Raw genomic sequence first — 15,283 nt, 5'->3', positions numbered from 1 at the left:
TTTTGGATCTTTAAATTTGCAATATAAAAACACAGCTCTTCGAGTGAACTTAAGGTTTCGAAAATCTCAAGAAATCCCAGAAATTGTTTACCTATTTTTAAGGTAAACTTAGTTACCAGTAAGCTGTCGAGTTCATAGGAATGAACCCATTTATTAAGTCGATCTTTGACTATTTATTTATTTGGCACAATGCACCTGAACTCACCTTTGTAGACAATTCCCGAAATAAACATTTCCGAGCATTAGTCCCAGTAATTGACGAAGAATTCTCCGGAAATCGCCAGTGAGTCACGAGTCAGAGTTCTCCAGAGACAAAGGAAACTCGAGAAACGTTTGGCATTTGTAAAGCTTGCGAATATATATATTTATTTAGATCTGAATCACAGCTAATTGCCATATTTCCACCGATTTTATTTGCAGATATCACAATTGGTGGGCGTACAGATATTACGTGTGTGAGCTGCTCGCCCTTATAAATGTGATAGGTGAGTAGTAGTGCACGGAAAGAAATACGTATTAATATCCATCCGATGTGTCTTGAGATCATTATATATAATACTCTAATGATCCCAGTTCGTATCACTTAACGCTGCAAGCATATTGGTTTGATCTTGGCCCATCTTTGTCCTTGAGCCCAAAAGATCAAATTGGTATGGAAAACGGAAGAAAGCTATAGTCGAGCGTCTTGGCAGGGAGTTTTTATCCAGTACTCATGTTTAGGAAATACCTGAAGTTAAGCTATGTAAATCTGAAAATTAAGTTTTACCAGTAAAATGAGACCATCTTCTTGTATGTAGATTATTAAATGAGATCACAACCCAGTTTTTTACGGTGTACATGCCAATCTTTCGACTTCTCCAGGTGCCAGTGAGATCGGTAAACAAAGTTTCGGGGTTAACAAAACGGCTTCTTGGGACGGGGGCAACATAAATTCGGCATTCATTAACATTCCCCGTTCGATTTTACGCCGAAAAATCAATGACGAATTTTTATCGACTGACCGCCCCGCATCAAAATAAACAAAAACTCGCCGAGATCTCTGGTCCCCTCGTGGGGCGTGCGCGCTGAAATCCGAAATCTGACAAAATAATGAACTGTCAGAAAACATGGGAAATAAACAATAATAATGCGAGTAATACACGTTTATAAAATGGCTGACATCGCATCGTTCGGAAAGTGCGAGGGGCGATCCGTGGGGAGAGGCGTTCCTAATTGGCCAGAAATTTGAAATGGGTCAATTAGCCAGCAGGGAAAAGTGGAAATTTAAATGGAAATGGAAATCGCGGGGGCCATTTTCCTTGACTGAAAGGTGAGGCGCCACGAAAATGCATTTAATGCTAGATCTGGGATCTATACAGTCGTTTAATTTGAATATTTTCCTGACTGGAATCGTGACGTAGACGTTTCCAAGGAATGTATTTAGTAATATCTGATCGTAGAATCACGTGGCTTACAGAGTTCATGTCTCATTTTACTGGTAACAAAAATTCGACTTAAGACTTAAGCTAATCATATATACAACTTCCCAAATTGAGTACTGTCGGAGACCTCGACTATAGCCTTCTTGCCTGGATAATGTACATTCGGTCGGGATGTAGAAATATGTGTCAGTGGAATCAGGCTTTTACCTCTGATATGAGAAATCCCATCTATCCAGCCTCACTCAGTCATTTGCCAGCCAAGTCATTTCTGAAACTCATTAAGAGCCATCCAGCAGAAGCGTGTTCGTTTCGTAGTAGCTTTGCCTTTGAGCATCCATTGGTTATTTATTCAAAAGTTTATTATGCAAGTAATTATGCCAACAATACTTGTGCAGAAAGTGCTCGTTAAAAATTGTATAGTGCCCCTGTGGCAGCATAAATCCAATGGTTATTCCTTTATTGTTCTCCCAATAAAACCAATGAAATGCGCCTCGGCCTGCCATAAAAATGAACGTTCCCTGGGGGCATTTGTTTGTTCATTGACCTCCATCTCCATTCCAATTAGCCGCAATTAGCGCGGCCAATTGATGGATTTCGATTTCGATTTCGATTCCCAATGCGAGTCAGAATCTGAATCCGAATCCGAATCCGATCTATCTGCCATAATTAATGGCCCGCACGGGTGTGGGCAAGTTGCAGTTGAGAAGTAAATCGATTCGTTCCCGCCTCGTTGGCCTTAAATCGATCGATCAGGCGTATCCGATCGCATCGGATCGGGAAAAGTCCGTACCGCATCGTAACGCCGAATTTTCCAAAGAGCACCTATGCACCCATGCACAAAAAAAGAGAGGGGAAAATCGGTGGCGGTGGCAAGAACCCCATCAATCCCGCGGTCCGATAAACAGATAGCCAGTATAGATAAATAGATAGATAGATAGAAAGATAGATAAACCGAACGAACGAAAAGTGTATCTCTGTATCATCTTGGTGCTGATTTGTATCTTTTTTGTGGTTCCTTTGCAGGTCAAATGTTTCTTATGAATCGATTTTTCGATGGCGAATTTATGACATTTGGCCTGGAAGTGATAGATTATATGGAGACCGATCAGGAAGATCGCATGGATCCGATGATTTACATATTTCCCAGAATGACCAAATGTACATTTTTTAAATATGGTTCAAGTGGGGAGGTGAGTAACGAATGCAGCTCTCTAACACCCAAGACTCGATTAATAATTGAATCTGTTTTTCTAGGTGGAGAAACACGACGCCATTTGCATTTTACCATTAAACGTTGTTAATGAGAAGATTTACATTTTCCTTTGGTTTTGGTTTATATTATTAACGTTTCTCACATTATTAACGCTAATATACAGGGTGGTTATTATATTCTCTCCTCGCATGAGGGTCTACTTATTTCGTATGCGATTTAGGTGAGTTATAGTAGGATAGTAGGCGATGATATGGGGATAATATGTATAAAGGAAACTTCATTTTATGTCAATATGACAGAGAGACCGGCTCTCGGCTTCTTTATTCGCCTCTAAACGCGCTCAAAAGTATGCTGTAATTTATTGAGATAATAATAATCTCCCTTGCTGTCTACTTTTTGACGCTCTTGATGTTATCTTTGTTATCTCAGTAACATTTATCCCCCTATCAAGTCTTGTAATACCCACTTCTATATAAATCTATATATCGTTTTACTCAACAACATTTTGTCCACTTACAGGTTAGTGCGTCGTGACGCTATTGAAATAATCGTTCGTCGTTCGAAGATGGGCGATTGGTTTTTGTTGTATTTACTAGGTGAAAACATAGATACAGTTATATTTCGTGATGTTGTACAGGACTTAGCGAATCGTTTAGGACATAACCAACACCACAGGGTGCCTGGCTTAAAAGGTGAAATACAGGATGCATGATATTGGGAGTATTAGAAACAATACAAAATGCAATTTGTCGTCTCCATTTGAAAACCATCGAAATCAACAACAACAACAACAACAACAACTTAACAAATGTCAACAACAAAAACAAGACTAAGAAAAGGAAACTACAACCACAAAGGAATCTAGAGATCTTCGCAGCAGCCGCTTCATAACAAAAAACTCAACACACACACACCCCCACACACACACACCGCTAAAAAATCTTTAAAAAAAAAACGTATCTCAAAAATACAACCAAAAAAACTATCGTCAGCTCGCAGTCAGTCATTAATCAGCATTTTCAACCATGGAGACCATGATCGATAGCCGGCTAAGTCTATCGATAGTCGATACAAGCACATCCAAGAACCACAGGGCATAGAAATACGAAAAACACACACAAAATGGAAGCGGATTGAAAGCAGGGAGAATAATGGACAAAATAGGAAAACATCAACAGCCACGCAACGAAAGGAATTAAGTCTTAAATTCAGTGTCAATCAAGTAACGTAACGTAAAGAATAACGTAATGAGTAAACGGATAATGGATAATCGAGAGATGAAGACCGGAAGACCTGGCGCTTCCGGACAGGATTCCCAGGCCGGTGGCACGTAGCGCCTGCCGTCGGCCAGGGGTCACAAGGTCACAAGTCACAAGGGATCGCCTGGGAAATCAGCGATCAGCGACCCATAGAAAAGTTGCCCCAAGGACAAGGTCAAAGTGTGAGGAGAAAACAACATCAATGGACAGCACCGGAAACGGAAACGGAAACGGAAACGGAGACAACAGACAGACACACACACAAGCACACGCACATACATACTTATGACGCCACATACACACATACAAACACGCTTACAGCGACATCACTCATACGCCCCGTAGAACACACCGCACTTTGCTTGTCATGCAGCGTTAACTAAACCAAACATCAACAAAGTCGAGACGACGCCCGCGGAAAATTGCATTTCTGTATTAACCCAATAAAAAAAAAGAGAAGAAAGAGGAAGAAGAAGATCGAAAATCAGCATCACTTTCACCGAGGAAAAGCAGGAGTACCACATAAACGAGGAGATGCTACAACAAAGATCAACAACAACAACAACAGCAACACAAAAGTTTGGAGGCGGGAAGGCATCCCCGAAGGCAGCCTCCAGGAAAGCAGCAAATGAAAGTCAAGAAAATCGCAAGTGGAAATCGCAGAGAAGAGTAACAGTTTAATTAAATTAAATTCAATTCAATTAAATTACTTATTACAATGAAATCTTGAAGTGTTCATGTATTCGAATGTAGGTTAACTAAGTCAAGCATACAAATAATTCTACATATATGTATAATATATATATTATATATATATATAAACAATTTTTTTTTCTAACTCTAAGCATTTGTATTACCCGCTAAACAAATGAACAACAAAACAAAACGAAACAAAACAAAATGAAAGAAAGAAAAAACAAAGAAAAACAAACCAAAAAAAAGCAAACTGAAAACAGAATTTTTTGTATACAGAAATGAAAGAAAATCGAAAACCGAAATGAGCAGATAGAGAAATAATGATAATGAAAAATGAAAAGAAAAACCCAAAAACCGAGACGAAACGAACAGAAAATATCAATAAATATCAAAGAAAGTTCAGAAAATACCATACCGAATACCGAAAACCGAAACAAAAGATACATTTACATAGTTTAATTAGAAGAAACTATAGCGCGCATCATTATATAACCGAAAAACTGAAAAACTGAAAAACTGAAATACTGAAAAACTGAACAACCGACCGAACAGAACTCCACTCACCCAACTCACACGGACAAACGGGGACAGACGGAAACGGAAATGTTTTAAGCCCATACACTCACATCCACACCACACACACACACACACACACACATATATAGCATGTAAAGCATATATATATATATATATAAAATTATCGATCGATCATTCAGCAAACGAGAGCAGCCAACATTCGCAGCATAAATCAATTAACTCCACTAATAATAGAGCATACTCAACTCTCTCTCTACGAAAATACGCCTAGTACTCAAGCGGAAAATGGGAAAATTCGCCAGGAAAAACGGGCGGAACACTCACGCTTTGCCACATGAATCAAGTGTAAGCATAACGATAATAATTAAATAACACCGCTAGCGAATAAAGTCCCGAAGATGCGGGTTCAGTTCAGTTCAGTTCAGGAGTTCGACAATTCCCCCGAGGCATTGCAGTTGGCCCTACAGTGAGACCTTCGTATGACAGACACGGCCCCCCTCCGACGGTTAGTCACCCATCCACGAGTTCATCATGTGCTACAAATCGTAATATCCGTCCAGAAAACCTTTTGAAGCGCACCTCTAACTTTCCATTTCCGTTGAGATGGGATCTTTCTCCTGATTCCGATCTCTCGCTCTCTCTCTCTCTCTCTATCTATCTTTTTGGGTCCTGATCCTTGATCTGAGATCCTTCTGAATTCCTAATTCCGATTACCGTAAACCCCAATAAATGGACCAATGAACAAGTCACACAGATGCCTCAAAAGTTTTTCCCCTTCCCGTCGCATTTTCCCATCTCTCAAAGGACGACCAAACACAAAAGAGAAAACAGCCAGAAAAAGCCAAGCCAGAGATGCAAATCTAACAACAAATATCACTGCCAACAAACCACTTAAAGTAAAGTCAAAATAAAATAGTTAAATACGAAAACTAAGCGGTAGAGGGCGGCCAGCAGAGTAGGAGGGTTTTTGCGTAGGGTTAACCCTGCAATGCCTGCCATATTAAGAAAAGAAAAAAAGCGAAAGGAATTAGCCCCAGAAAAGTGTTCCTCGTCTCAGAATCAGGAATTGCCGATACGATGGACCTGCTCAAGACCTCACTCCTTTCGGGAATTACTTTTGGATTTAAATCATCTAATTTGAGTGCTTCTTTCCGTCTAATCACACTACTCAGCATACTCAAAGACGCATTACGATTTAAAAATAAATAGGGAGGACAAGTGGGGGCAAGGTTGAAGCGAAAAAACAATAAATGTAACAATAAATGGTAATAAGTAATTTTAGCGTATTTTTTTTTAACAGCTTATAGCCAACTAAGTGAAGTAATTGTAATTCTAGTTCAAACTGAACCATTTTTGTCTGCGTTTTTTTTTGTCGTGGATTCATAGATTAAGCCAGACACACACACACACACACTCAAACACACAAACACGAACCACACACATACAACCACAAAAACACAGTAAACGAAAAGCAAATGTATAAATATCGAGGATACTTACACTGTAATTATAGGGGGGCGAATAAGAAGGAATACCATACCAAAACGTAAGCATATTACAAGGAAATTGCCATTAGTCGATAGTGTTAAAGCGATACGTATATGATCTACATGCTAGGCTAACGGAAAACAAAAACTTAAGAAGGAAGATGAATACTTAGTGTAGCTCAAGATGGAATCTCTCGTATCTCGTAACTCGTAACTCGTAACTCCAACTAAAAGCAATTGTAAAATATCGTAACAGATCTAGGGGCGATCGAACAAACAAACAAAAAGCAAAAAGCAAAATGCAAAAAGCGAATGCAAATGCAGAAAAGCAAACGAACAAAAAGCAAGACTTTATTTTTCAAAGTGTTTGCCGCAATATATTAACTCGAACAATTCGAATTGTACTAGCTGAATGTAGAGGTTAAGAAGGACATTTCATAGACGCAATCCTAGAAGCAATAAGCACAGCCGGAAACGGAAATGAAAATTGAAACGGAAACGGATGCAGAAGCGAAAGCAGAAGCAGAAGCAGGCAGAGCTAACGGTAACATCGATGACTTTTCACCACGTTTCACCAACTCCGGTACAGTTCTGTCCACTTTTTACCACACAGCACAGCACTTCCCTCCTCTCTCACTCTCTTTTATCCTGTCTCTTTCCCTTTAAATATCTCCTCAAGCTTGTTTCACACTTAATAGCCTGTTTCCACTTTCCAGTAACATTCATGGTGTGAACGGGCCATACATTATATCAGTGGAAACAGGCTACTTATCTCTTTTATCCCATTTTGAGCAAACTAAATCTGTAAGAACATTGGAAAAATTCTGTTGGTAAAGAATCTCATTTAATGTTTGTGTTTGTTTGTTCATTTGTTTGATTGTTTTTTCGCTTGTTTGTTTGTTTGTTCCCGGTCTGAATTTGGTTTCTGCCATATTGTTTGTGTATAATTATTATGTATTCTTTGGTGGCTAAGTTAAGGTCTTAGTTCTGTAACTCCTACCGTACTTTCTCACTCATTTGTTCTTTCGTGCAATAAAAACGAGACTTGTATACATATCATTGTTTATTTGGTTTTATTTTGGGGTTGCCTTGCAGATGATGCTCCACCCACCTGTTTATCTGTTTTTCTGTTTTCTGTTTTCTGTTTTCCTCTCCCTTTCCTTACCTTTATCTGTATCTTTCTCAGCACCCGCACAAATATCGAAAAATAAATGAAATAACGAAGAAGAAAGTCAATTTCTCACGGCTCAAAGAACGCAATAATAAACGAACGAACCAAGAAATCGAATGAACTAAAAGCAACAATTAGTGAAGCATATTGGTGAAATACTCGTAACTTATATTTTAAATCGAATTAGTGAGTGATTAGCGCAACGGTAACGATAAAAATACAATTTAGTTGAATTCCCTAGCAGAATCGAATCGAATCGAATAGTGAGAACTTTTTATTAGGAAGCAAAAGCGAAAGCGAATGCGTTTTTTAATTGTATACTAATCGAATCAAAATTGTAAAGAACAAATAAACAAATATTGCATACAAATTGAAACTGCCAATTCACATTCTCAGACAAATTTTTACGAAGCTAAAGCTAAAACCAAAATCTAAGAACACCCAATTAATAGCACTAAGCGAAAATATACAAAATTGCTGAATATTACCGAAAGGCGAAACAAAATCGAAAAATCGAAAAATCGAAAATCGAACTCGTATCTAGATCATTTAACTAGGCCCACGACTTTGACCCTCCTTCGTTTCGTTTTTCCCGATTTTCTATTTCCGATAGCCAATATATCCGATAGTCGATAATTGATAATCAAAGATCGATGACACTTATCGGATTGCGGTTCAGGCTTACTTTAGGCACTTAGCGTATATATCAATTTGTGTGTGTGTGAACAAATAGCAGACAATAATTAGTGAAGGGAACTTTTTAGGCGAGATCGAAGGTCCAGGACTGCAGTGTCGAGGGAAAAACAGTCTCCCAGGACCAAAGGGGCGTGGCGGGGGATTTTCACAAGCAGCTAATTTATCGTCTTCCAACATAGCGTAAATGTTTCACCACTTTAGTCTTAATACTTTGTTTCCCCAAATTAGGAATCAGGAATCGTACGTTGCAGCTAAATGTGATTAAATCTTCATTTTTTTCTAGTTTCCTTTTTCCAGTTTTTTTTTTAAACTAATTAATTAATTATATTCAAAACTAATGCCATGCCCCCGGGATCTCATAGGCTTGAAAATGATAGAAAGGGATTTATTTCATTGGTGGCCCAGAGTTCAGCAGCAAAATTAGCGAGCAGCATTTGATGGAGTGTATAGGAAAACTGCCTTAAAGTGATTTTCAAGTGAGACCGATCGATCAACCAGCAAATTGTGTATATATTATATAGATGCTGAGTCGGTGAGCATTTTTTTTACTAAAGACAACCTACGAGTAAGCCTAACTTTTAACACAGAAACACCCCAAACACACGACCTGTACATAGTCGACATACATACAAGCGCCCTGCATATATATATTATATATATATATATATATATATATTTAAATATATATATATACAAGCATATACCTATATAAAGTGTTTTATAACGAAGTGGATTAGTTGGTAACTGTAGAGCGAGACATCTTTAGCAAAATTACACCTAAGTTTTCCAGATTCAGATGACTTTTTAACCAGACAAAAGCGAAAGCAAAAGGCAAAAAGCAGCAGGCTGGCAGGTAGACAAATTATGAAATTATGAAATTATAAAAATTATGAAATTATTAAATTATGTAGAAAAGCAGTCAGATTAAGAAACTATTTGTATTTCAACTTGTTTTCCAGGAGATCCTAAGTTTAGTCAACGTAATGTAATGTAAATGATAAAACGAAACAAACGTATGTAAAATAATTGCATAAATAATTTCAAATATATTCGCCGATTGCCTTCAACTAGAGGAATTTTGATTACACTTAATAACGAATAACGAATAACGAATACTAAATAATTAATAATAATACAAATAATTGAATAATGCATTGAATATTTATACAAGACAAAACATAAAAAACAACTATAAATATACGGAGAAGTGGTTAGAGCAGAGGAGAGCAAGCAGATGATGAGAAAAAAGCAGAATAGCAGACGCAGACAGACGCAGAGAGAACAACAAATCTACACAAAAATGAAATTCAAAAAGAACTGAAGTAAAAACAAAGATTTTAAAGCAGTAACAAATGGCAAACAAAAGAGAACAAAACAAACGAAAAATAAGAGAAATCAAGATAAAGCATTCATATTTGTACACTAAAGATCCGTTAAGGAGTACGCAACTTATACACGCATTATTAGACTAAACCGACTTCGATAACCGATTAACGATAAACGATAGATTCTCCCAGCCCCCTCAGCACCGAAGAAGAGGGCCCCCCCAAATAAACAAAGCCCCCATCTTCAGCTGCTTTTTTTTTTGTTAACTAGAGACACTCGCACATATCCAATGAAAGACGTCGATTACTTTTCATCCCCATTCCTATCGAATGACCACCACCCCTAGATACGCACACCCCAAGAATCGAGAGGCGAAATCGATATCGAAATCGATGGCTAAGTCGAGATCACAACCACAATTATGATAACAATTACAATGGCCACCACAACCACAGATGCACAACCACTGGAGCGAAGGAGATGCGAAATTAGGAAGGCAGATGATATAGGAGCTGAACGAAGTAGATCGAATCTAGTGAATACTTTTAGGCGTTAAGCGTACTTCTAGTTTGTATCTCTTATATACACACACACACACAGATATATCTAGGTATATGGATATAGCATAATTATACAGATATACAGACCTATCGATAACTCAAATACCGCATACAACTAGCCAGTGGAACGAGGTCGAGAGTAAATCGATTCGTGTCGATAGAGGAGTAGTAGATCCAATCTTTTTTTTTTTGTACTTGTACTTGTATGGTAAATGCTAACGGTAAAGGTAATGGTAAATGGTAAATGGTAAATGGTAAATGGTAATAGGTAACGGTAAACGGTAACGGTAATGGACATTTAACTAGTTATAACGTGCAGTTATCGTAATTTATGATTATCGATTATTGAGTCTTGAGTACGATTATTACGGAACGTTTAATTTTGTTAATACGAAAACAAAACGCGAGCATGGTTAATAAAGCTTTAATTTGAAGCTATATAGGTATATATATACGCCCATATATATATATACCCCAAACACACACACACACACACACACACACACTAACACTCAACACACACTCTCTCACACACACACATAAAGATACTGACAAGGAAACGTCCTCAGTTTATAAATTTTCAAATGAGTGACATGGAAAACTTGAAACGAAACGAAAACGAAACGAAAACACGTAGGCAGTACGGATTAGGTCTTAAGGCCCCCATATAAGTAATATACAATTAAAATTATTTATCGAATCAATTTATTATTGATGGCAAATGGAAACGATAGCGATAGCGATGACGATAACGTTAGCGATAGAGCGAGAATGAAGAAGAAGAGCCAGGCAGGATAGATCGGCGCCGCTGGCATATACGTTCATATATCCCCGATATCCGTCGATATATGCCCGATATATGCCCACGTGCCCCGATCGCCATACATATACACACACATATACTTACTATATGCATAATACCAGTGACGAGAATTTTTAGTCTATACTAATCGAATCGATCCGATCGGAGGAGGAAGTGAGGAGGCAAAACAAATCTATATACAATACATGGCATACACTTATATGAAGCCCCTATATTGAGGATATAAACGTGAATTTTTAGCAGACTAAGTAATAAATTATACACTCACAGGCGGACATAATCGAACTACACACACACACACACACACACAGACACAGACGAAACACACACACACACAAACACAAGGGCGGTATGCAGATATATATATATACACGAAAATATATATATTATATACGTCAGCAATACGAATAACATTAATAATAATACTATGCAATAAAGCGAGGAGGAGTGAGTACTAAGCGGAAACGGAAGTGGAGGCGAGAACACCTAACATTTAAGACACTGAACAAAAAATCAACTTGTAAATAACACACACACACACGCACACACCACTACATTACAGACAAATACACACACACACACATGCAGACACAGACAGATCGCAGACAGTCACATCAGTATACATACACCCACTCACACACAGCCACACAAACACACACACACACACACATTTTACGATTAGTTAATTTTACAAACTAAAATTATTGCAGCAGGCGCATTACATAAAATGAAATACAACTAAAAAAAAGGCAGAAGAGAAACGAAAAATAAAACCAAAATCATATGCATTAAAAGTAAAGTAAAGGCAAAGACAAACAAAGGCAGAGGCCAAGGCAAAAGCAAATGAAAAAGCAAAAGCAAAGCGAATGAGCCCAGTGGGGAAATAGGGGGCGGGGGCAACTCTCCCCCCACGAGCCACACCCCCCGCCCCCAGATAGACCCAAGAAAAACGAAAGAGAAAACATAAGGCCAGGGACGTTGATGGGAATTAATAAATTACCAAGTAATATTATAAAATATTATTATATAAATTATTATAATTATAAATTATTATTAAAGAAAGCAAGCAACAAACGTAAAAACGAAAAACAAACAAGATTAAAAATACAAAACGAAAAAAACAAAAAAAAACACAAAAAAAAAAAAACAAACAAAACCAAACATAAACCAAAAACACATTATTATAATGCGATAATTGAGTAATCAACAAAACGAATTGACAACGTTGTATGATTTTGATCAGAAAGTAATAAAAACAATTTTCGATTTGTTACGAAATATACATAAATATCCAGTGGCTTTTATTTCGCTGGAGGGGCACTTCTTGCAGGACTTTTATTTTTTCCTTTTTTATAATTTTGAATTTACATTTTCTTTTCACTTTTCGGTTCAGCTTAGTTTCCTTCCAAGCCGACAGGAGGTGCGTTATGTAAAATAACATGTAGATATTAATGATCGTGTAGGATAAATATTCCAGATGAGTTTATCAGGTCTGTCCACCAGACGCTAGGAGGCGTCCTGTTAGCAACGGAAGTTTCCCGAAACCGAATGTAAAACTTGCTAAATGTAAATAAGGCTAAAAATGGTTGAAAACCTAGCTGCTGGTTATAAAGTTCAACTTTCGACTTTTTGTTACTTAAGGAATATTTAATTTATTGTTGTGTGAAGTACATGTGTTTCTTAGTTTTTGAAGTGCAATAAGCTTTCATATACTTCTGGCCGAAAGCTTTAGCAGTTGGCGGTTCATTCTTTAGGCAAATATATGATAAATAATAAAAAATAATAATAAATAAAGCAGGTAACCTGATTACTAGGTAAACCTTTCTTTTCAGCTTAATAAATATAAAAATTTATGGATTTTTGTTTGATAAAAATTTGCAGTTTTAGTAATTTAATCAAAGAATTTAAAACATACCATATATTACAACTTAAATATGAAAGGATGATAGATAAGGAAAATATTATTATTAGCCATATAATGCAGACTTTGTATGAACTTAGTAAGACATCCAAGTTAACCTACATTACTACTTGTTGTTATAATGAAAACCTTATGAACAGATGCATCAGCTTCTCTAACATTTTTTTAATCCAACATTAATTTTAAATAATATGTAATGAAGTTTCAGCTTATACATAATGCAGGAAGACACTATATATATATACGACTATATCTAAATATTACATCCACACGGCTGTGAAGTCACTTTCCTTATAGCTTTCCTTAGCCTATAATATATTCAATTACGGCGATTTTCTTGCAATTTTCTCAATAAGAGCAAAACTAATGCTCTCTTTCAATCATTTTGAGTTTTTGAGATCAAGTTAAATGATGTTTTTTATGACCAATATTAATGGATTTTAAGTTTTATGGCATTTGATAGAGATTTTATTATTAATTTATCTTTTATTAAGCTCGAAGCTCTAAAAATGGTTTTCGCTTTTGTGGAATGCTAAAAACTCTAGAAAGTTGGAATTAGGCATTTAGTATCTAGTGATGCCCCCAATGCGTAATATTTACCCACTCTAACGCCGTGGAAAACTGCGGCGTCCTTCATTAGTTTCTAAAAGTAAAATGAATATTTTAAAATTGGATTGAACAGTAACAGGTACCTTATAGCCGCGGCACTCAACTATAGCTTTTCTTCTTGTTATTAATATTAAATTGATGCTAAAATATCGACTAAGATGTTGATATCAAAATTACACCTCTGCTGCGTTAACCCTTTAATAATGATATATCGATATATCGCCGCACTAATACATCCTAATTCAAGTCGACGAAAAAACTAACGTGAGCTTGACATTTCTCAGAAAGTTGCAGTTTCACTTTATATTTGGCATTCATCCTTGTAAGACCTAAAAAATATTTCGGGATGAATAATCAGTGTGAAAATATTGATTCGGGATCTCCAGTGGCCAAGGGTGCCACGAATGACTTATTTGTTACCGCTCCTTCTAGTGACCACGCGGTAGAAAGTTCATCAAACGAACGCATTAGCCCTGGAGGATCTGGTGATCAGGCTGAACACCCTAAGCCTGGTATGCCTGAGTCGAAAGATACCAATGGACGTAAGTCTACAGTTGTTGTTCCTTAATTTAATGATACTAAAGATGTACCGAATCCAAAGATGTACCGAAGAGCGAAGCTTCTAACGATGGCGAGTCAACCGTTGTGGTGCCAAAAGATGATTCTAATGGTGGTGAATCCAAAGATGTCGTACCGAAGAGTGAAGCTTCTAATGGGCCTACAGTTGTGGTGCCTAAGGATGAGGAGTCTAACGTTGGTAAAACCAAAGATGTTGTACCGAAGAGTGAAGCTTCTAACGATGGTGAGTCTACAGTTGTTGTGTTTGAAGGTGACGAATCTAACGATGGTGATTCTAAAGATGTTCCTAAGACTGCTGATCCTAAGACTAGTGGATCGGAAGGTAGAGACCCCGAAGCAGGGAAACCTACTGCCCAGCCAAGGAACGAGAATAGAGCTCGCCGCAGACCACTATCCGAAGATGGAAATAACAATCCGTACTTCCAACCTCCTCCAGCAAAGAGGGCCCGTCGTGATCTCCCACCGAGAGCTATCGAACAGCTTTTGAAGAGCCTAGCAGAAGATACTCCTAAGAAAGAAGAGGCTGCCCAAGGGGAAACCGATGTAAATCTCGGTGCTGAAGTTGACAATAAGGAGAATGCTCCTCCGATTGAAGTCGAGCAACGCGTCGTTGCGGATCAGAAGAGTGATTAACGCGAACCCTAAAAACCCGATTAAGGGGTTCGAAACCAACTATGACATCTCAGAATATTAAATTCAATTTATATTTAATACAAAATAGTTGGTTCCGAATAATTCAGAAGACACACAAAATAAACATAAAATATACACATATTATGAACATGCAGCGAGGAAATGAAACTGCGATGGAGAAGGAGAGCGATCAAGCCTTTTTTTCTTTTAATTTATATCGGAATGAAATAAAATAAAAATATACAAAATTCTGTACATAAAATCTTTCAATTTTTAAGCATTTAAAACAATATTTTAAAAAATGATTGACACGTTTCGCATTCTACAAACCATTAAGCATGTATTTTGCGAG

The 15,283-nt window shown here is 37.3% G+C and overlaps 2 protein-coding genes across 6 annotated transcripts in view; both read left to right on the top strand.

The window, feature by feature from the left end:
- The window catches only part of LOC108109670 (innexin shaking-B), a 147,670-nt gene extending 140,005 nt beyond the window's left edge, over positions 1-7,665 (top strand). For all 4 annotated transcript variants that reach the window (XM_017218252.2, XM_017218249.2, XM_017218250.2 and 1 more), the window contains 4 exons: positions 421-485; positions 2,445-2,611; positions 2,676-2,854; positions 3,154-7,665. In XM_017218252.2, coding sequence (XP_017073741.1) covers positions 421-485; positions 2,445-2,611; positions 2,676-2,854; positions 3,154-3,346 — 604 coding nt within the window. In that variant the 3' untranslated portion in view covers positions 3,347-7,665. The remainder of the gene's footprint in view (positions 1-420; positions 486-2,444; positions 2,612-2,675; positions 2,855-3,153) is intronic.
- Positions 7,666-13,998: 6,333 nt separating this feature from the next.
- Positions 13,999-15,283, top strand: LOC108109656 (protein IWS1 homolog). 2 transcript variants are annotated; one of them, XM_017218236.2, is made up of 3 exons: positions 13,999-14,261; positions 14,321-14,521; positions 14,579-15,283. In XM_017218236.2, exons 1-3 carry the CDS (start codon positions 14,066-14,068, stop codon positions 14,929-14,931), a joined length of 750 nt encoding a protein of 249 aa, XP_017073725.1. In that variant the 5' UTR covers positions 13,999-14,065; the 3' UTR covers positions 14,932-15,283. The 2 variants fall into 2 exon arrangements, with proteins under 2 accessions (XP_017073725.1, XP_017073724.1); XM_017218235.2 differs by having other exon boundaries at positions 14,321-15,283.

Source organism: Drosophila eugracilis, unplaced genomic scaffold (assembly GCF_018153835.1).
Source record: "Drosophila eugracilis isolate 14026-0451.02 unplaced genomic scaffold, ASM1815383v1 contig_649, whole genome shotgun sequence".
Taxonomy (NCBI): Eukaryota; Metazoa; Arthropoda; class Insecta; order Diptera; family Drosophilidae; genus Drosophila; species Drosophila eugracilis.
Note: the sequence above shows the minus strand (reverse complement) of the source record. Positions and strands in the feature narration are given on the sequence as shown.